Below are 21,507 nucleotides of genomic sequence, written 5' to 3'. Positions count from 1 at the left end.
CAACAGTGCGGCACTCCCTCAGTACTGCCCCTCCGGCAGTGCGGCACTCCCTCAGTGCTGCCCCTCTGACAGTGCGGCACTCCCTCAGTACTGCCCCTCCGACAGTGCCGCACTCCCTCAGTACTGCTCCTCCGACAGTGCAGCACTCCCTCAGTACTGCCCCTCCGACAGTGCGGCACTCACTCTGTACTGCCCCTCCGACAGTGCCGCACTCCCTCAGTACTGCCCCTCTGACAGTGCGGCACTCCCTCAGTACTGCCCCTCCGACAGTGCAGCACTCTCTCAGTATGCACTGGAGTGCCAGCCTGGATTATCATGCTCCGACCCTGGGGTGGCACTGACGTGAGGGGATTGCAAGGGACGCTGTTGCTTGCACTGGGTGCAGAAGCCGCCCTGAGTCTGACTGGCGTTGTGTGGCTGGCTTTGGGCGGAGGAGGCGGCGTTGTCCAATCCTGCCCCTGCAGGTGAGTGAGGAATGCGGGAGTTAGTCAGAGGGTGACGTTGTGCTCATCCCCCAGGTACATACCTGCACGGAGAGCCAGGAAAACAAACTTGTGCAAACTCCGGGAGGACTGCATTCGGGCTCGCATCCACCCAGCGGGACAGAGACAGCGGGAAGGAGCTAAGGGGCTGCTGGCTGAAGGTGGGTGATGTCCCCGGGGGTCTGCGAGCGGGGTGCGGGGCTGTGCCGTCCCGGGGAGGGGACGCCTGGTCCGCTCCGCTCCGGGAGCTCCGGGAGCTGCAGGCGAGGCAGAGTTTGCGGTGTTTGGCCGGATCGAGGGAGTGGGAGAAACTGACAAACCCGCCCGGGAAACTGAGCGGAGCCTGATCCCGGGAATTGTATCCTGATCCCTGATCCCGGGGGAAGTGTATCCTTATCCCTGATCCCGGGGGGACTGAACCCTGATCCCCGATCCCGGGGGGATTGTACCCTGATCCCGGGGGGAATGTACCCTGATCCCGGGGATTGTACCCTGATCCCGGGGGGATTGTATCCTGATCCCGGGGGAATGTACCCTGATTCCGGGGGAAATGTACCCTGATCCCGGGGATTGTACGCTGATCCCGGGGGAAATGTACCCTGATCCCTGATCCCAGGGGGACTGTACCCTGATCCCAGGGGAATTGTACCCTGATCCCTGATCCCAGGGGGACTGTACCCTGATCCCTGATCCCAGGGGAAATGTACCCTGATCCCTGATCCCGGGGGGACTGTACCCTGATCCCGGGGGAAATGTACCCTGATCCTGGGGGGATTGTACCCTGATCCCGGGGAGGACTGTACCCTGATCCCGGGGGATGAGGCCCGGGCTGGGTTCTCCGAGCAGGCTGTTGATGAATTCTCGGGGCTGTTGGCGGAGTTGGATGAGAGACGACGGATCCACTGGTTAACCCCGACTTTAGTGACCATCATTCCGCGGCTGGTCACCTGGCCGCAGCTGTCAGTTGGCGGGAGCAGGGATTGGCCTTAAATCTCTTAAACCCACTGGGGCCAGAGACAGACCCCCAGGTTTGTGGGGTCAGGAGTATTTCGGGAAGATTTTTGTCATTTTTGTGAGATTTAGACTCGATGTTTTTGAGCTGTGCCCACCCACGGATTCTGCACTGAGAGCTCAGCCTTTCCCCAGTGAGAGAACATGGTGCTGCCCTGACCTTGGGTGGGGGGGTCTGGGGTTCGGTCTATGGGGAGGGGTTCAGTCCTGGGGGGGAGTGGGGATTGGGTAGAGGTTCAGGCATTGGGGGGGAGGTATAGGGATTCAGTTTGTGGGGGCGAGGGGGGATGGTGGAGGGGTTCATGCAGTGGGGGGGGTCTGATGTTCACTCAGTGGGGGTAGGATAGGGATTCAGTTTGTGGGGGGTGGAGGGGGAGGGGTTCAGGCAGTGGGGAGAGGGAGGAAATGGGTCTGGGGTCAGTCTGTGGGGGAATGGGGCAGGGTGCGGTGTGAGCTGATAGGGTTAATACCTTTGTTAAGATTTCCGCCTGCTCGGAATTTCTGGCGACAAAGTGAACATTCTCTGAGACTGTCAGGCAATTTGCAGTTTCACCAGAAATACTGTATAGAGACCGGGGCTCTGCCCCTCCCCACACCTCATTCCTTCCCCTCCCCCGGGGAACTGCAGACCAGTTAGCCTGACATCAGTAGTAGGGAAAGTACTAGAATCTACTATTAAAGGTGCGATAACAGGACACTTAGAAAATAATAATAGGATTGGGCAGAGTCAACACGGTTTTATGAAAGGGAAATCATGTTTGACAAATCGGTTAGTTATTTGAGGTTGTAAAATAGCAGAATAGATAAGGGGATGTGGTGTATTTGATTTTCAGAAGGCATTCAATAAGGTGCCACATAAGGGGTTATGAAACAAAATTGTGGTTCATATATGGGGTAATATACTGGCATGGATTGAGGATTGGTTAACAGACAAAAAACAGAGAGTAGGAATAAACGGGTCATTTTTGAGTTGGCAGGCTGTATCTAGTGGGGTACTGCTACAGATCATCGGTGCTTGGACCCCGCTATTCACAATCTATATCAATGATTTGGATGAGGGGACCAAATGTAATATATCCAAGTTTACTGATGGTTCAAAGCTAGGTGGGAATGTAAGTTGTGAGGAGGATGGGATATAGATAGGCTAAGTGAGTGGGCAAGAACATGGCAAACGGAATATAATGTGGAGAAATGTGAAGTTATTCACTTTGGTAGGAAAAATAGAAAAGCAGAGTATTTTTTTAAATGGTGAGAGATTGGGAAATGTTGGTGTTCAGAGGGACTTGGGTGTCCTTGTACACGAATCACTGAAAGTTAACATGCAGGTACAGCAAGCAATTAAGAAAGCAAATGGTATGTTGGCCTTTATTACAAGAGGATTTGAGTATAAGAGTAAAGACGTCTTACTGCAATAGGATGTTATGAAGGATGTTTCCCCGGCTGGGGAGTCTAGAACCAGGGGTCACAGTCTCAGAATAAAGGGTCGACCATTTAGGACTGAGATGAGGAGAAACTTCTTCACTCAGAGGGTGGTGAATATTTGGAATTCTCTGCCCCAGAGGGCCGTGGAGGCTCAGTCTTTGAGTATATTCAAGACAGAGATCGATAGATTTTGAATATTAAGGGAATAAAGGGATATATAAATAGTGCGGGAAAGTGGAGTTGAGGTCGAAGATCAGCCATGATCTTATTGAATGGTGGAGCTGGCTCGAGAGGTCGAATGGCCGACTCCTGCTCCTAATTCTTATGTTCTTGTGAGTGTGTCTCACACCAGCTTCCTTCCCCTCCCCCAGTTCCTGAAGGCGCTGACTCTTGCTGGACTACAGGCGATGGTGCTGTCTATCCTCCAGTACCATATCCCCCTGGTTCGTCCTCACGTATGAAGCAAGACAGTGGTTGTCAGCGGGTTACTTGACCAAGGCTGAATCCAGTCCTGTTCTCACCTGGCATCCACACATGGGCACTGGAGCATGAATGCTTTGGAGTGGAAACCCTGGCTGATATCCGCCTCCTTACAACAGCGATGGATAGAACGTACGTTCATATAGCGCCTTTTGGAACAGGCACAATGGCCTCCTTCTGTGCTGTAAGATTCTTATCACTCCTCAGGTGCGCCAAAGTGCTTCAAAGCAAATTCAGTTCATAGAATCATAGAATGGTCACAGCACAGATGGAGGCCATTCGGCCCGTCGAGCCCGTGCCGGTTCTCTGCAAGAGCACCTCAGCCAGTCCCACTCCCCCGCCCTTTCCCCATAGCCCCGCAATTTTTTTTCCTTCAGGTACTTATCCAATTCCTGTTTGAAAGCCACGATTGAATCTGCCTCAGGCAGCGCATTCCAGATCATAACCACTCGCTGCACCAAGAAATCCAATGGGGAATTCAGACGAAAATTCTTTACCCTAAAAGTGGTGAGAATGTGGAACTCGCTACCACAGGGAATGTTGAAGTGAATAGTATCGATGCATTTAAGGGGAGGCTAGACAAGCATATGAGGGAGAAGGGAATAGAGGGTTACGCTGATAGATTTAGATGAGGAAAGACGGGAGGAGGCTCGAGTGGAGCATGGACTGGTTGGGTCGAATGACCTGTTTCTGTGCCGTATATCCGGTGTAAAAAGAATGTCGCCTTTGGTTCTTCTGCCAATCACCTTAAATCTGTGTCATCTGGTTCTCGACCCTTCTGACAATGGGAACAGTTTCTATCTATCTACTCTGTCCAGACCCCTCATGATTTTGAACATCTCGATCAAATCTCCTCTCAACCTTCTCTGCTCTAAGGAGAACAATCCCAGCTTCCTCAGTCTATCCACATAACTGAAGTCCCTCATCCCTGGAACCATTCTCATAAATCTTTCCTGCACCCTCTCTAAGGCCTTCACATCCTTCAAGTGCGGTGCCCAGAGTTGGACACAATACTCCAGTCGTGAAGTTCATCATAATTTCCATACTTTTGCACTGAAAGCCTCTATTTATGAAGCACAGGATCCCGTATGCTTTTTTTAACTACATTCTCAACCTGCTATGCACCCTTCAAAGATATATCCCCAAGTATGATCACGGTTGTTATTTAGGCAAAAGCAGAAGCCAATTGGCGCACCTGTAGATCAGCAAATTGAGGTCCAGTTCCACAGGTGCTAGTAGCCCTCGCCCAAGTGACCAGTTATTTTGGTGATGTTGGTTGAGAGATAAATATTGGCCAGGACAGTGAGAGAACTCTTCTTCCAGCAGTGCCATGGGATCTTTTACGTTCACTTGAGAGGGCAGACAGGTTTAAAATCTTATCCAAAAGACGTCACCTCCGACAGCACTCCTGCAGTACTGGCACTGAAGTGTCAAGCCTGGATTACATGCTCAAGTCTCCGGAGTGGGGCTTGAACCCACGGTATTCTGACTCCGAGATGAGAGTGCTACAGTGGTGGCTGAGCCCAATCCCAGTATCTCGGCTGCTGTTCTGGCTCGGATCAGCTAACTCACCACAGATTGGGATTGAACTTCTAGTCTTCTAGTCTGTTGGCCCAGTACCTTTCCCTGCTAGCACATCATGGATCTACCATCGTCTCTCCAGTTTGGCTCTGCAATTGTGGCTAGCTCTGCAGTATATATTTGAAAAACTGGCTCTATATTCTATACAGTCCTGATCATTGTGTATTCTATTGATTGTTTGCAAGCTCTGTATCCCGTAGATACCCTGCTCTATAGATTGTTAGCTGCATGCATTGGTTTTGATATTTCAAAATTCCCGAGATTTTAGAATGGTCCCAGTGGATTTGAAGGTAGCTCACGTAAAACCATGATTCAAGAAAGTGGTATGCTCCTTTGACCCCGACCTGCTGATGGTCCTTGCAGATCGGGGCCGCCGCACCGAATGCCATGAGCAGGTACAGCGGGAGCGGCGAGGTCGGGGCGCAGGGGCGGCAAGAGATTGTGGAGCTACGTGATCAGGGCCCAGGAGAGGCGTGAGTTTGGGGCCCAGAAGAGCCGAGGGCCCAGGGGCAGCATGGGCCAGCCCACACTGCGATATTTGTGCACACTCAGTCCCATGCAGCACAGCTGGTCTCCAGTCATCTTGGTTAATCCTTGCCACTGGACCAAGACCTAGCTCTGTCAAGCCCGTGTGGTGGCTGGTGTGCAACATAGAAACATAGAAACATAGAAAATAGGTGCGGGAGTAGGCCATTTGGCCCTTCGAGCCTGCACCGCCATTCAATAAGATCATGGCTCATCACTCCCTCAGTACCCCTTTCCTGCTTTCTCTCCATACCCCTTGATCCACTTAGCCGTAAGGGCCATATCTAACACCTTCTTGAATATATCCAATGAACTGGCATCAACAACTCTCTGTGGCAAGGAATTCCACAGGTGAAGACGTTTCTCCTCATCTTAGTCCTAAATGGCCTACCCCTTATCCTAAGACTATGTCCCCTGGTTCTGGACTTCCCCAACATCAGGAACATTCTTCCCCCATCTAACCTGTCCCGTCCCGTCAGAATTTTATATGTTTCTATGAGATCCCCTCTCATCCTTCTAAACTCCAGTGAATACAGGCCTAGTCGATCCAATCGCTCCTCATATGTCAGTCCTGCCATCCCGGGAATCAGTCTGGTGAACCTTCGCTGTACTCCCTCAATAGCAAGAACGTCCTTCCTCAGATTAGGAGACCAAATCTGAACACAATATTCCAGGTGAGGCTTCACCAAGGCCCTGTACAACTGCAGTAAGACCTCCCTGCTCCTACACTCAAATTCCCTAGCTATGAAGGCCAACATGCCATTTGCCTTCTTCACCGCCTGCATGCCAACTATCAATGACTGATGAACCATGACACCCAGGTCTCGTTGCACCTCCCCTTTTCCTAATCTGCCGCTATTCAGATAATATTCTGCCTTCGTGTTTTTGCCCCCAAAATGGATAACATCACGTTTATCCACATTGTATTGCATTTGCCATGCATTTGCCCACTCACTTAACCTGTCCAAGTCACCCTGCAGCCTCTTAGCGTCCTCCTCACAGCTCACACCGCCACCCAGTTTAGTGTCATCTGCAAACTTGGAGATATTACACTCAATTCCTTCATCTAAATTGTTAATGTATATTGTAAAGAGCTGGGGTCCCAGCACTGAGCCCTGCGGCACTCCACTAGTCACTGTCTGCCATTCTGAAAAGGAGCCGTTTATCCCGACTCTCTGCTTCCTGTCTGCCAACCAGTTCTTTATCCACGTCAGTACATTACCCCCAATACCATGCGCTTTGATTTTGCACAGCAATCTCTTGTGCGGGTCCTTGTCAAAAGCCTTTTGAAAGTCCAAATACATCACATCCACTGGGTCTCCCTTGTCCACTCTGCTAGTTACATCCTCAAAAAATTCCAGAAGATTCGTCAAGCATGATTTCCCTTTCATAAATCCATGCTGACTTGGACCAATCCTGTCACTGCTTTCCAAATGCGCTGCTATTTCATCCTTAATGATTGATTCCAACATTTTCCCCACTACTGATGTCAGGCTAACCGGTCTATAATTACCAATTTTCTCTCTCCCTCCTTTTTTAAAAAGTGGTGTTACATTAGCTACCCTCCAATCCATAGATACTGATCCAGAGTCGATAGACTGTTGGAAAATGATCACCAATGCATCCACTATTTCTAGGGCCACTTCCTTAAGTACTCTGGAATGCAGACTATCAGGCCCTGGGGATTTATCGGCCTTCAATCCCATCAATTTCCATAACACAATTTCCCGCCTAATAGGGATATCCTTCAGTTCCTCCTTCTCATTAGACCCACTGTCCCCTAGTACATTCGGAAGGTTATTTGTGTCTTCCTTCGTGAAGACAGAACCGAAGTATTTGTTCAATTGGTCTGCCATTTCTTTGTTCCCCGTTATTAATTCACCTGAATCCGACTGCAAGGGACCTACGTTTGTCTTCACTAATCTTTTTCTCTTCACATATTTATATAAGCTTTTGCAGTCCGTTTTTATGTTCCCTGCAAGCTTCCTCTCGTACTGTATTTTCCCTCTCTTTATTAAACCCTTAGTCCTCCTCTGTTTAATTCTAAATTTCTCCCGGTCCTCAGGTTTGTTGCTTTTTCTATCCAATTTATATGCCTCTTCCTTGGTTTTATCACTATCCTTAATTTCCCTTGTTAGCCACGGTTGAGCCACCTTCTCCGTTTTATTTTTACTCCAGACAGGGATGTACAATTGCTGTAGTTCATCCATGTGATCTTTAAATGTTTGCCATTGCCTATCCATCGTCAACCCTTTAAGTATCCTTTGCCAGTCTATTCTAACCAATTCACGCCTCATACCGTCGAAGTTACCTTTCCTTAAGTTCAATGGCCACCACACATTAAAAAAATCCACGCACAGGCATCTTCCACCCTTCAACATGTAGTTCGGGATCTGGAATATTTGGTTCTTCATTGAAACACCTGTGAATTCATCCCTTTTTGTCATGGAAGCAAGTCATCCTTGACACCAGGGACCGCCTATGATGATGATGATGCTGATGATTCAAGAAAGGAGAGGGAGAGAAAACAGGAAACTACAGGCCAATTAGCCTGACATCAGGGGAAAATGCTGGAATCCATTGTTAAGGGAGTCAAGGGTTATGGGAAGCGGGCATGGAAGTGGAGTTGAAGCCAAAATCAGATCAGCCATGATCTTATTGAATGGCAGAGCAGGCTCGGGGGCCGAATGGCCGACTCTACCTCCTATTTCTTATGTTCTTATGTTCTTATGTATCAGGGCGCTTAGAAAATCATAACATGATTAGGCAGAGTCAACATGGTTTTATGAAAGGGAAATTGTGTTTCACAACATCATTAGAAATTTTTAAGATTGTAACTAGCAGGGGGGATAAAGGGGAACCAGTGGATGTAATATATTTGGATTTCCTAAAGCATTCAGTAAGATGCCACATAAAAGGTTATTAGACAAGATAAGGGCTTATGGGGTTGGGGGTAAAAAAAAGTAGCATGGATAGAGGATTGGTTAACGGACAGAAAACAGAGAGTTGAATAAACAGGGCTTTTTCAGGTTGGGCAGGTTGGAACTAGTGGGATGCCACAAGGATCAATGCTAGGGCCTCAGCTATTTACAATCTATATCAATTACCTAGATGAAGGGACTGTGTGTAATGTATCCAAGTTTGCTGACAATACAAAGCTAGGTGGGACAGTAAGCTGTGAGTGAACACAAAGTGTCTGAAAATGGATATAGATTAGAAAAACAGAATATTTTTTAAATAGTGAAAAATGTTGGTGTGTAGAGAGATTTGGGTGTCCTTGTGCAAGAAACACAGAAAGCTAGCATGCAGTTACAGCAAACAATAAGGAAGGCAAATGTCACGTTGGCCTTTATTGAAAGGGGGTTGGAGTAAGAAAGTCTTGCTACAATTGTACAGGACCTTGAGAAGACCACACCTGGAGTACTGTGCAAAGTTTTGGTCCCCTTATCAAAGGAAGGATACACCTGCCTTGGAGGCGGTGGAACAAAGGTTCACTAGATTGATTCCTGGGATAAGAGGGTTGTCCTATGATGAGAGATTGTGTAGAATGGGCCTATAGGGCTAGAATTTCCACTCCATCGCCATCCGGTCGAGAACCGGGTCGATGGAAACTTCCACACCTGAGTTACGCCGGTGGTTTCGAAGTACCATGGGGAACAGACCACCGGCATGCACCGTCCATACACTGCCAGCGCCCGAGTTTTGACACAGCGGTGACCCGTAGGTAAGTTGAAAAAAAACTGCCCACGAGAAGCAGCGGAGCTGGGGGCGGGAGGTAAGTAGCCCTGCAAAAAAAGGTAAGTTAATGGGTTTTTACTAATTATTTTAAAATTCTCTTAAGGTGAAAAAGGTCCTGAGAATATTTTTCTGATTTTTTTATTTTACATTTATTGAAAAAATATTTTTTGTGTTTTTCTCCTCCAAGGCCCAACCTGCAGCCTCCGTGTAAATTTTAGTAATTATCGCCCATTTTTATTATCGCCCAATTAGCCCAAGACTCAATTTCGCGCCGAGAATTCGGGTGTAAGGTCCGTTTTTTTTTGCCGGGCGGATTCTTTTCTTTTTTTTTGTGGAATTTTTCGCCGACGATAATGTGAGAATCTTAGCGGTATTTTAGGCCCATTTTTTGAAAATTCTAGCCCATTTTCTCTGGAGTTTAGAAGAATGAGAGGTGATCTCATTGAAACATAAGATTCTGAAGGGGATTGACAGGGTAGATACTGAGAGATTGTTTCCCCAGGCTGGAGTGGGGAAACTAGGGGGCACAGACTCAGGATAAGGGGTCATTTAAGACCAAGTTGAGAAAGAATTTCTTCACTCAGATGGTTGTGAATCTTTGGAAATCTCTACCCCGGAGGGCTGTGGGTGCTCAGTCATTGAGTATATTCAAGGCTGAGATAGATAGATTTTTGGATTTTAGGGGAATCAGGGGATATGGGGATATGGAGATTGGGTTGGAAAGTGAAGTTGAGGTCAATGATCAGTCATGATCTTATTGAATGGCGGAGCAGGCTTGAGGGGCCATATGGCCTACTCCGGCTCCTATTTCTTATGTTCTTATATCTTGAAACTTAGCGTATATAGAGAACTACACAACATAGCTTCCGGTAAGAACTGCATTGCCCATGTGCTTTTTTATTATTATATACATCAGTAGCCATCAGGTGGTGCTGTTACACTTCTCCCTCCTTATTGAAGAAGTTAATCATAGCAAATAAAGATTGTACATGACTTGCATGGTATACACAACTCTTGGTATACATTTCCCAAATGGAATCCATTTTATGTTTCCAAATTCTACTATAGAATTATGTAACACAAACAAAAGATATGTACTTATTTTTCATATTTACCAATTAAACTTAACCACTGGTTTTCTGTTGTGAAGAGGATACCTTCTTTCTTGAAAAGAACTTTCAGATTTTGTTGTAGGACTTTGACTCATTCTAGGCTGAGCCTGAGGAGAGTTTTTCTCCAAGGGCTGACCTTGATCTACATTTGGACTCTCTACACTTTCAGACTGTTTGTCTGCTAACTCAGAATTAGACTTAAATTTTGACTTTCTCTTGGACTTGTTTCTGGTACATCTAATGTAGGATTTTCTATTGGTACTCTACTTGTAGCAAGACTATCTGACTCATCAGAATATATTGAATCATCCCAACTTTCAACTCCTTCGACATCTGTAGGTAAGATATGATCAATGTGAACAAACCTTTCCATGATCAAACACCTTGACTAAATATGTGCGAGGGCCACATATCTTCACTACTTTTCCTGGTAACCATTCTAACCTTCTGGTTCAACTTCACACGTCTCTCTCTAACTCTACCTCAATCACAATTCTCTTTCTGCCTTGATTGTTTCTCTTCTACTGATTGTGACAAGTTTGACTTCAACAATGAGAACCTGATTCCTGGCTGTCGATTGAGAAACAATTCTGCTGGTTTTCTACCAGTAATTGTATGAGGAGTATTCTGATAGGTAATCAGAAAACTTGCCAGTTTGTGGTCCAATGACAACTGACGTTTCTTTGGATTTGGATCCAACATTTGCTTGATGAGGGCACATTTGACAATTTGTACTGAGCGCTCTGCTGCACCATTTGAAGCAGGGTGGCATGGTGGAACTTTGGTATGTTTCACACCATTTCTGCTCATGAAGTGTGTGAACTCTTCTGATCAAAATTGCGATCCATTATCAGACACAATTTCTTCTGGGAAGCCGTATGAAGAAAACAATCTTTGCAAAATCTTGTGTTTTGCTTGTTATTTTCTGCATCAGAAACACCTCTACTCACTTCGAGTGACTATCACTATGAATAATTGCTGTCCTTCTAGCTTAGCAAAATCTGCATGTAGCCTTTGCCTCAACCTGGGAGGCCATTTCCATGGCTGTAATGGTACTGATGGTGGTTTCTTGCTCACCGATTGACATGTTGTACACTGACTGACGATGTACTCTATATCTTTATCTAAACCTGGCCACTCGAATTAACTCCATGCAAAACTCTTGGTCAAGCACATTCCCAGGTGCTGGTCATGGAGACCTCCTAACAATTTAAACCTGAACTTATTTGGGATAATCACTCTTGCACCCCACATGATATAGTCTTTATCCACTGACAATTCATTCCTACGAACAAAGTATGGATGAATATTTTCCTCTGATACCTGGTTTGGCCATCCATTTGCAATGGAATCATACACCTTTGACATAACTGGGTCACGTTTGGTTGCCCTACCAATCTTTTCAGCTGTAACTGGCAGCTCATCAATATATGAGTAATTGAACACTCCTTCCCCATTGGGTGTAACTTGTGATGGGGATGGCAACCTAGACATAGAATTAGCATTACTGTGATCAGCTGCTCGTCTGAACTCAATGTTATTCATATATGCTGACAAAATCAAAGCCCATATCTGCATTTGGGCTGCAGCCAAGGTTGGAACAGGAGTCTTTGAATGTAGGATTGCTGTCAGGGACTTATGGTCAGTAACGATAGTAAACCTACGACCAAACAAGTATTTGTGAAACTTCTTGACCTAAAAATCAATGCCAAAGCTTCCCTTTCGATCTGCATATAATTCCGCTCGCTGGCACTGAGAATGTGTGGAACAAAAGCAATTGGTCTCTCCTCCCCACTATTCAGTACATGAAAGATCACTTCCTGGGATACGTCTTAATTACTGCCAAACAACCTCTCTGGCACTGAAAATTAGCTTTTACACGTATGGAGTCTCATTCCTTCAGATTTTAAATATTGTTGGAGATTTTGAAAAAGTAAAAAAAATTAGTATTTTTTCCTTTTGTCTCTTATCTCTCTCTATTAATTCCATCTTTCTTTCCCTCTCTTTATTTCACTTTCTGTACATGATTTGCCATTGAATTAACTATTCTAACTTACATTTTCTGGTCTGGGCTCTGTGCTCCTCATTAACGATTCTTTAATCTGATTGGTTAAGGAGATGCACATTTGCTTTACCTGTTCACGCAGTTCCCAGGCACCCTGTAGAGGGCGCTACGCCAAAATGGCTCTCCAATTACAGTAAGTTCCAGGGCAAATACCCATAGAAAGTCTGTGGGCGATCGTTAGCATAATGGACGGCTGGCGCCGTTTGTTCGTCGCTAACCACAAACTCTGGCCTGATGTGTTTTTGGAGAGAGAAGGGTTTGAGGGATATGGTGAGAAGGTGGGTAAATGGGGGCTGATCTCTGAAAATGGAAAGGCTTGTTGAGTCAAAAGAATGTTCCCTGTTCTGAATGAAGGATTGATGGGTAGCACAGTTGGCCCTGTATCAAATACTGAGCAGTAACCATTAACCCTTTGTGTTTCATCAGGAGATGAAGTGGTGGAAGATATGGTTCTCGGTGGTGATCATTGCTCTATCGGGAGCTGTGTGTCAGGGGGAGAGAGGTGAGGTTTCATCTGTGGCTTCTCCTCATTTTCCAGTGAAGAACTCGCCTCTGAGGCCCAGAAATTCCCTGTTGGGAATGATCCCTGTGCCGGAATGGGTAGACCCAAGGCACACCCGATTTTGGCTGCGGACTGGCGAGCTGCAGATACCTGCTGGACCTTTCCAGGCAGATCACTCACAAAGAGGAAGTCAATCTCGGGCTCCTGCATCACCGGCAGCGATCGGGAGGGGAAAGGGGCTATCGGGAGGGGAGGGGGAGATTGGGAGGGAAGGGGGTGATTGGGAGGGGAAGGGGGCTATCGGGAGGGCAGGGGGTGATTGGGAGGGCAGGGGGTGATTGGGAGGGGAAGGCGGCTATCGGGAGGGTAAGGGGAGATTGGGAGGGCACGGGGTGATTGGGAGGGCAGGGGGCTATCTGGAGGGGAGGGGGGGCTATCTGGAGGGGAGGGGGGCTATCTGGAGGGGAGGGAAGGGGGGCTATCTGGAGGGGAGGGTGGCTATCTGGAGGGGAGGGGGGGCTATCGGGAGTGGAGGGCTATCGGGAGGGGAGGGGGGCTATCGGAAGGGGAATGGAGGGGGGCTATCGGAAGGGGAATGGAGGGAGGCTATCGGGAGGGGAATGGAGGGGGGCTATCGGGAGCTGAGGGGGCGATTGATTGGGAGGGCAGGGGGCTATCTGGAGGGGAGGGGGGGCTATCTGGAGGGGAGGGGGGCTATCTGGAGGGGAGGGAAGGGGGGCTATCTGGAGGGGAGGGTGGCTATCTGGAGGGGAGGGGGGGCTATCGGGAGTGGAGGGCTATCGGGAGGGGAGGGGGGCTATCGGAAGGGGAATGGAGGGGGGCTATCGGAAGGGGAATGGAGGGAGGCTATCGGGAGGGGAATGGAGGGGGGCTATCGGGAGGGGAGGGGGCGATTGGGAGGAGAGGGGCGCGATTTAGAGGGAGGGAGGCTATTGGGAACGAGTGGGGGAAGCAATTGGGGATGGGGTAACTAGGAGAGAAGAGGAGGAAATTGGGAAGGAGGGGCGATTAGGAGAAAGGGGGAGGCAATTGGGAGGGGAGGCGATTAGAAAGGCGAAGTGATTGGGAGAGAGGGGCTGGTTAGGAGAGAAGGGGAAGGAGGGAGAGGGTGACTAGGATGGCGGGGGTGGTGAGGCAATCAGGAGGAGCCGGCAATAGTCTTTTGGCACTTCAGTCATTTACATTCCGGTAAGAATTTTTACCTTTTTGGCGATGGTCCCTTTAAGGATCGCAGGTTAGTCTGCATATAGACCAGGTTTATCAGGCGCTGATGTCTGACTGTGCTTCAGGTTTACAGTCTGACGACTTTCTGCTGTGTTTTTGATGGTATTTCCTGATCTGAAAGCACTTCCTTTTGTTTTCAGCCAATCGCTGCACTGCCAGCCGAGCTAAAACCTGCACTGAGTGCATTCGAGTGGACAAGGACTGTTCGTATTGTGCTGACGAGGTAAATTCTCCAAACTACAGCACAGCCCTCCCCCCAATACACAGCCCCCCTCCCCCAATACACAGCCCCCCTCCCCCCAATACACAGCCCTCCTCCCCCCCAATACACAGCCCACACTCCCCCAATACACAGCCCCCCTCCCCCCAATACACAGCCCACACTCCCCCAATACACAGCCCCCCTCCCCCCCAATACACAGCCCACACTCCCCTAATACACAGCCCCCCTCCCCCCCAATACACAGCCCCCCAACCCCCCAATACACAGCACAGCCCCCCTCCTCCACCCCCCCAATACACAGCCCACACTCCCCTAATACACAGCCCCTCCCAAGACACAGCCCACACTCCCCCAATACACAGCCCCCCTCCTCCACCCCCCGATATACAGCCCCCCAACCCCCAATACACAGCACAGCCCCCCTCCTCCACCCCCCCAATACACAGTCCCCACCCCCCAATACACAGCCCTCCACCCCCCCAATACAGAGCCCCCCAACTCTTCAATACACATCACAGCCCCCCTCCTCCACCCCCCCAATACACAGAACCCACCCCCCCAATACACCGCACAGCCCGCCTCCTCCACCCCCCAATACATAGCACAGCCCCCCTCCCACAATACAGAGCCCCCCCCCACAATACACAGCACCCCCCCCCCATCTCCCAATACACCCCCTTATACACAGCATGGCCCCTCCCCCCCCCCACACCCCCAATTCACAGCACTGACCCCCTCTGTGTGATGGGTGATCAGTCAGTGCTCCAAGACAGTCTGTGATGATCTACAGTACATTGTTCCAGTTAGCATGTTTCATTAAGCTGTGTGCTTTGTGATCGGGACCCACCTGTGATGTCAGGAAGTTTGTAAGAATGTGCTGCAGACGGTATCATGTTGTCAAACAGTGCATCACACAACTGATCTAGAACATTGTGTGGATCTGGAGCAAATGCACACCATGCTGATCTAGAACAATATGTATCACGTGGTTCCAGAACAAAGTACTGATCTGGAGCAGCATATTACAGGGTGTCACAATCAATACAACCGAAGAATATATTATGAAAGTTAATCAGTTTTGACACTCAAAGGGATGATAAAGTGTGACCAAAATTATTTCTAAGTTCTTCATTCCTTAAACGGTTAAAGCCTATAGATCAGGCCAGGTTGGGGGGGGAGGTGGGAATGGGGCGGGGGGCAGGGTGGGGGGGGGTGCGTTGGTGAAGGGGCAGAGAGGAGGTGACCAGAATCACTCCACCTATTGTTCAAATGAGAAACCAGTAGCGTGATGGAGAGGAACGCTCTGAGCTGAGGCAACTACAGAATATCCAGCTTCCAGCTCAGGCACCTCCTTTAAAGGAGTTGGGGCGGATTTCCAGCTCCTCTGCGCTCCGTTTTTTGCCTATACCGACTGCAGAGAGGTGAGTAATGCCGTACTGAGGTAGGTGTGATTGTTTATTCTTTGAATGTTTTTTGCGATTTATGTTGTGGTGGTGTGGGCTATGTTTTGGGAGTGTTTTTGTGGGGTTTTTTTTTAGGGATTTTCCCCCCCCAGGTGTCTCTCTCGGAGCGCTCCCAGCCCGGTTCTTTAGCTCGGGAGTTTCCCATCCTAATGCCCAAGAGAGGTGTACAACGCCTCCCTTAGCGCTGCGCCCCTGACTCATAGCCCAATGTTACTGACTGAGGCGCAAACTGTTCCCAGGTACAAACTTTACTGCCCCAAAATCATCAAAGCCGAAAATCCAGCCCAAATTTCTTTTCACTCAAACAACATTAAATTCAATTTCTGCAACACCTTTAATGTAATAAAACCCTCCCAAAGCAATCCCACAGAGCGGGGCAATGGACACTGAGCAGGAGGAGGACAGGTGGCTGAAGGCAGCGTTGAAATGCTCAGTTCTGAGGAGGCCTTCACAAGGTCGGTAGCGGAGTCACAAGGAGGGGGGGATTGAGGCCCCGAGAATAGGGACTGGAGCTGACACATGTGCCTGCGGGCAAGGCAGGTGGGCGAAGTACTCAACACCATTGTGTGTAGGCAGGAGGAGGACGTGTGGGATTCTCAGTCTGTGCTGGGGGTGGGGGAGCCAGTAGAGGTTTGAGGTGATGGGCAGTGGTGCGTTTCACTGAATGGCTGGAAGAGTTGCAGTAATTTGGTGTTTCTGGTTTTTGCAGGACACCGATGTTATCAGATGTGATCTGCAGAGCAACCTGCAGTCCACGTGTAAACGGATTATCCAGATGAAGAGCTCGATGACGATAAGGAAGGTATGTTCCCCACAGGGGAGGAGGTGCACAGTCTGTAGCCTGTGAGCAAGGAAGCCAGACCTGGAGCACTCTCTCTCAGACATGAGGTCCTTCCATCAGAATCACTTTGCTCCTCTCACTCCTGAAGTTGTTGACCTTTGCTGGGCCACAGTTTAATGAGTATTGCCCCCACCCCCCGTACCCCCCCCCCCCGGCCACTGTCCTTCAGGTTGGAGAAGCTACTTGACCATAGAGACCAACACATTCTAATCGGACTCTGTTACCCCCTCACACCCCAAGTGGTGACCAGGAGTAGACACTTTGGCTTATTTCTCCTAACCTAGCCCATGGACATTGAATTATGGGTAAAAGCAATTCCACTCTTGTACCAACTGGGACCTTCTATAGCTGCATGGCTAGTTTATTCCTTAGTCCTCCCCAAACCATGACTCCATTCTGGGGCATGGCAGTGTTAGGTATGGTTCTACTGGGGTATGGCACTGTTGGGTATGGTTCTACTGGGGTATGGCACTGTTGGGTATGGTTCTACTGGGGTATGGCACTGTTGGGTATGGTTCTACTGGGGTGTGGCACTGTTGAGTATGGTTCTACTGGGGTGTGGCACTGTTGGGTATGGTTCTACTGGGGTATGGCACTGTTGGGTATGGTTCTACTGGGGTGTGGCACTGTTGGGTATGGTTCTACTGGGTGTGGCACTGTTGGGTATGGTTCTACTGGGGTATGGCACTGTTGGGTATGGTTCTACTAGGATATGACACTGTTGGTTATGGTTCTACTGGGGCATGGCACTGTTGAGTATGGTTCTACTGGGATATGACACTGTTGGGTATGGTTCTACTGGGGTATGGCACTGTTGGGTATGGTTCTACTGGGGTATGACACTATTGGGTGTGGTTCTACTGGGATATGACACTGTTGAGTGTGGTTCTACTGGGGTATGGCACTGTTGGGTGTGGTTCTACTGGGATATGACACTGTTGGGTGGGGTTCTACTGGGATATGACACTGTTGGGTGTGGTCCTACTGGAATATGGCACTGTTGGGTATGGTTCTACTGGGGTATGGCACTGTTGGGTATGGTTCTACTGGGGTATGGCACTGTTGGGTATGGTTCTACTGGGGTATGGCAATGTCTGTGCCTTGGGACGTCCTGAACCCTTGAAAGCCGCACTATAAATGCCAGTCTTTCTCTCTCAGATGACTAGAATCAACACCAGCAGCAAACGGACCCAGATTTCGCCACAGGAGGTGTCCATGACACTGCGGGCAGGCGAGGAGAAGATGTTGAACATCGAGGTCTTTCAGCCACTGGAGGCTCCTGTTGATCTTTATTTCCTCATGGACTTTTCCAACTCGATGGAGGACGATTTGGATAACTTGAAGAAACTTGGCCTCAAGCTGGGTAAGCAGCAGAGTGTTTCGTCCAATATTGTTTCCACACTCGATCCATTGCACAGGCCCTCATGATGTGGAGCTTCTCAGTCCCAGGGAGCTCCAGGACGCTTCGGTGAGCTAGGTTGGTTTGCTGTTGAGTGGCTGTGCCTGCTTCCTGAAGGAACTAACAGACTATCCTCATCGGAGGGGGCTTCAAGCATGGGTTGGCACAAGTGTCAGTGTAGGTCGCAAGTGTCAGCCATGGCTCAGTGGGTAGCACACTTGCCTCAGAGTCAGAAGGTTGTGGGTTCAAGTCCCACTCTAGGGAGTTGAGCACATAAATCTAGGCTGACACTTCAGTGCAGTGCTGAGGGAGTGCTGCACTGTCGGAGGTGCCGTCGTTCAGATGAAACGTTAAACCGAGGCCCCATCTGCTCTCTCAGGTGGATGTGAAAGATCCCAGGGCCCTGTTTCAAAGAAGAGCAGGGGAGTTATACCGGTGTCCTGGCCAATATGTCTCTCTCAATATACATAACAAAAACAGATTATCTGGTCATTATCACATTGCTGTTTGTGAGAGCTTGCTGTGTGCAAACTGGCGTTTCCCACATTACAACAGTGACTACACTCTAAAAGTAATTAATTGGCCATAAAGCGTTTTGAGACATCCTGAGATTGTGAAATGCAAGTCATTCTTCCTTTTCGTTGATATTGGCCCAGAAATTGCAGTCGGAGGCTTCCCGCGGGCAATTGCCTCCGACCGGAGAATTTTTGCGAATTTACCCGGTGGTCCGGGAGGAGCGTGGGATTCCGGTGGGGAGGCCTTCTCTTCCCGCGCTGCGGAGCGCGCTCCCATTCTCCAGGTTTCCACGGAGACGGTGCAGTCACGTGTGACTGTTCAGCCAATCAGGGACAGTATTCCACAGCTTTCTCATTAATAGCAATGGGAACTCCGTATCTACAAGTTCTCATTGTTATTAATGGGGGGAAAAAAATCCCAAACACACTAAACACCACAATAAAAAATAAAAAGCACAGCTTACATAATTAAAATTAATTGAAATGAAAGTTAATAAATATCTTAGAGAAAAAAATTTTTTCTGAGTTTTTAAAATGTTTTTTTGATTATGGTTCAAAATAAATTTAACGTAGTGAGCAGGGTTTTTAAAAATAAAATGCGTATTTTTAATTTTATTTTATTATGTTTTTGTGTGTTTTAAGAATCTTCCGCCTGTAAAAGTTGGCTATGCATCTACTTTTATCAGGTGCAAGAGTTTTCATGACATCTGCTGGGCAAGTATGGGTAAATCCCGTGATCTTGCCCATGCAGATGTCCTCGCTCCTGAGATATGGAGGATCTGCCGAGCTGGAGCTTGACAGATTGGAAAAGCCGGTTTTCAGCGCATGCACATTGTGTGCTAAAAAAACGGCTTTTGCGATGCCTTCCCGGGTCCGTACACACCCCGTACACACTCCATCCCCTTACACGCCCCATCCCTGTACACGCCCTGTACACACTCCATCCCCGTACACGCCCCATCCCCGTACACACCCCGTACACACCCCATCTCCGTACACGCCCCATCCCCGTACACGCCCGTACACACCCCATCCCCGTACACGCCCCATCCCCGTACACACCCCGTACACACCCCATCCCCGTACACGCCCCATCCCCGTACGCACCCCGTACACACCCCATCTCCGTACACGCCCCATCCCCGTACACACCCCGTACACACCCCATCCCCGTACACGCCCCATCCCCGTACACGCCCTGTACACTCCCCATCCCCGTACACACCCCATCCCCGTACACGCCCCATCCCCGTACACGCCCTGTACACACCCCATCCCTGTACACACCCCATCCCCGTACACACCCCATCCCCGTATACACCCCATCCCCGTACACGCCCTGTACACACCCCATCCCCGTACACACCCCATCCCCGTACACGCCACATCCCCGTACACGCCCTGTACACACCCCATCCCTGTACACACCCCATCCCCATACACACCCCATCCCCGTATACACCCCATCCCCGTACACGCCCTGTACACACCCCATCCCTGTACACACCCCATCCCCGTACACGCCCTGTACACACCCCATCCCCGTACACGCCTCATCCCCGTACACACCCCATCCCCGCACACACCCCATCCCCGTACACGCCCCATCGCCGTACACTCCCCATACACACCCCATCCCCGTACACGCCCTGTACACACCCCATCCCCGTACACGCCCCATCCCCGTACACACTCCGTACACACCCCATCCCTGTACACGCCCCATCCCCGTACACGCCCCATCCCCGTACACGCCCCATCCCCATACACGCCCCATCCCCGTACACTCCCTATCCCCGTACACTCCCCATCCCCGTACACACCCCATCCCCGTACACTCCCTATCCCCGTACACGCCCCATCCCCGTACACGCCCCATCCCCGTACACTCCCTATCCCCGTACACTCCCCATCCCCGTACACACCCCATCCCCGTACACGCCCCATCCCCGTACACACCCAATCCTCGTACACTCCCTGTCCCCGTACACGCCCCATCCCTGTACACGCCCCATCCCCGTACACGCCCCATCCCTGTACACGCCCCATCCCCGTACACGCCCCATCCCCGTACACACTCCGTACACACTCCATCCCTGTACACACCCCATCCACGTACACGCCCCATCCCCGTACACGCCCCATCCCCGTACACACCCCATCCCCGTACACGCCCCATCCCCGTACACGCCCCATCCCCGTACACTCCCTGTACACGCCCCATCCCCGTACACGCCCCATCCCCGTACATTCCCTGTACACGCCCCATCCCCGTACACGCCCCATCCTCGTACACACCCCATCCCCGTACACACCCCATCCCTGTACACACCCCGTACACACCCCATCCCCGTACACACCCCATCCCTGTACACACCCCATCCCTGTACACGCCCCATCCCTGTACACGCCCCATCCCCGTACACGCCCCATCCCTGTACACACCCCATCCCCGTACACACCCCGTACACACCCCATCCCCGTACACACCCCGCACATACTGTACGGACCCGGGGAGGCTGGGATTTCTGGGTTAGTATGAATGTTTCTCTGCCCCCAATTCTCATTGTGTGTATTTGGCAGCTGATGTTGTGAGGAACATGTCCAGTGACTACACCATCGGCTTCGGGAAGTTCGTTGACAAAGTGACTGTTCCACAGACAGACATGAGGCCTTCAAGGTAAGAGCAGGATTGCATGGTTATCAGAGACCTTGAGAGGAGTGACGTGCAGACTGTGACTGTGTGTTTCTGTCCATGTGTGTTTGTTTGCTTCTGTGGTTTTGTTTGGTAGTGTGGGTGCGTGCGTGAGTGTGTGCATGAGTGTGTGAGTGTGCGTGAGAGTGAGTGAGTGAGTGAGCGTATGAGTGAGTGAGCGTGTGTGTGTGTGATGTACAGTAGACTA

At 49.8% G+C, this 21,507-nt stretch overlaps 1 protein-coding gene across 3 annotated transcripts in view; it reads left to right on the top strand.

Moving 5' to 3' along the window:
• Positions 1 to 487: 487 nt before the first annotated feature.
• itgb4 (integrin, beta 4) overlaps positions 488 to 21,507 on the top strand; it is a 128,040-nt gene continuing 107,020 nt past the window's right edge. For all 3 annotated transcript variants that reach the window (XM_070857451.1, XM_070857450.1, XM_070857449.1), the window contains exons 1-6: positions 488 to 643; positions 12,843 to 12,918; positions 14,304 to 14,386; positions 16,559 to 16,651; positions 17,849 to 18,053; positions 21,188 to 21,284. In XM_070857451.1, coding sequence (XP_070713552.1) covers positions 12,846 to 12,918; positions 14,304 to 14,386; positions 16,559 to 16,651; positions 17,849 to 18,053; positions 21,188 to 21,284 — 551 coding nt within the window. In that variant the 5' untranslated portion in view covers positions 488 to 643; positions 12,843 to 12,845. The remainder of the gene's footprint in view (positions 644 to 12,842; positions 12,919 to 14,303; positions 14,387 to 16,558; positions 16,652 to 17,848; positions 18,054 to 21,187; positions 21,285 to 21,507) is intronic.

This window comes from Pristiophorus japonicus, chromosome 16, assembly GCF_044704955.1.
Source record: "Pristiophorus japonicus isolate sPriJap1 chromosome 16, sPriJap1.hap1, whole genome shotgun sequence".
NCBI classification, from domain to species: domain Eukaryota; kingdom Metazoa; phylum Chordata; class Chondrichthyes; family Pristiophoridae; genus Pristiophorus; species Pristiophorus japonicus.
The sequence above is the reverse complement of the archived record's forward strand: the minus strand, read 5'-3'. Positions and strand labels throughout refer to the sequence as shown.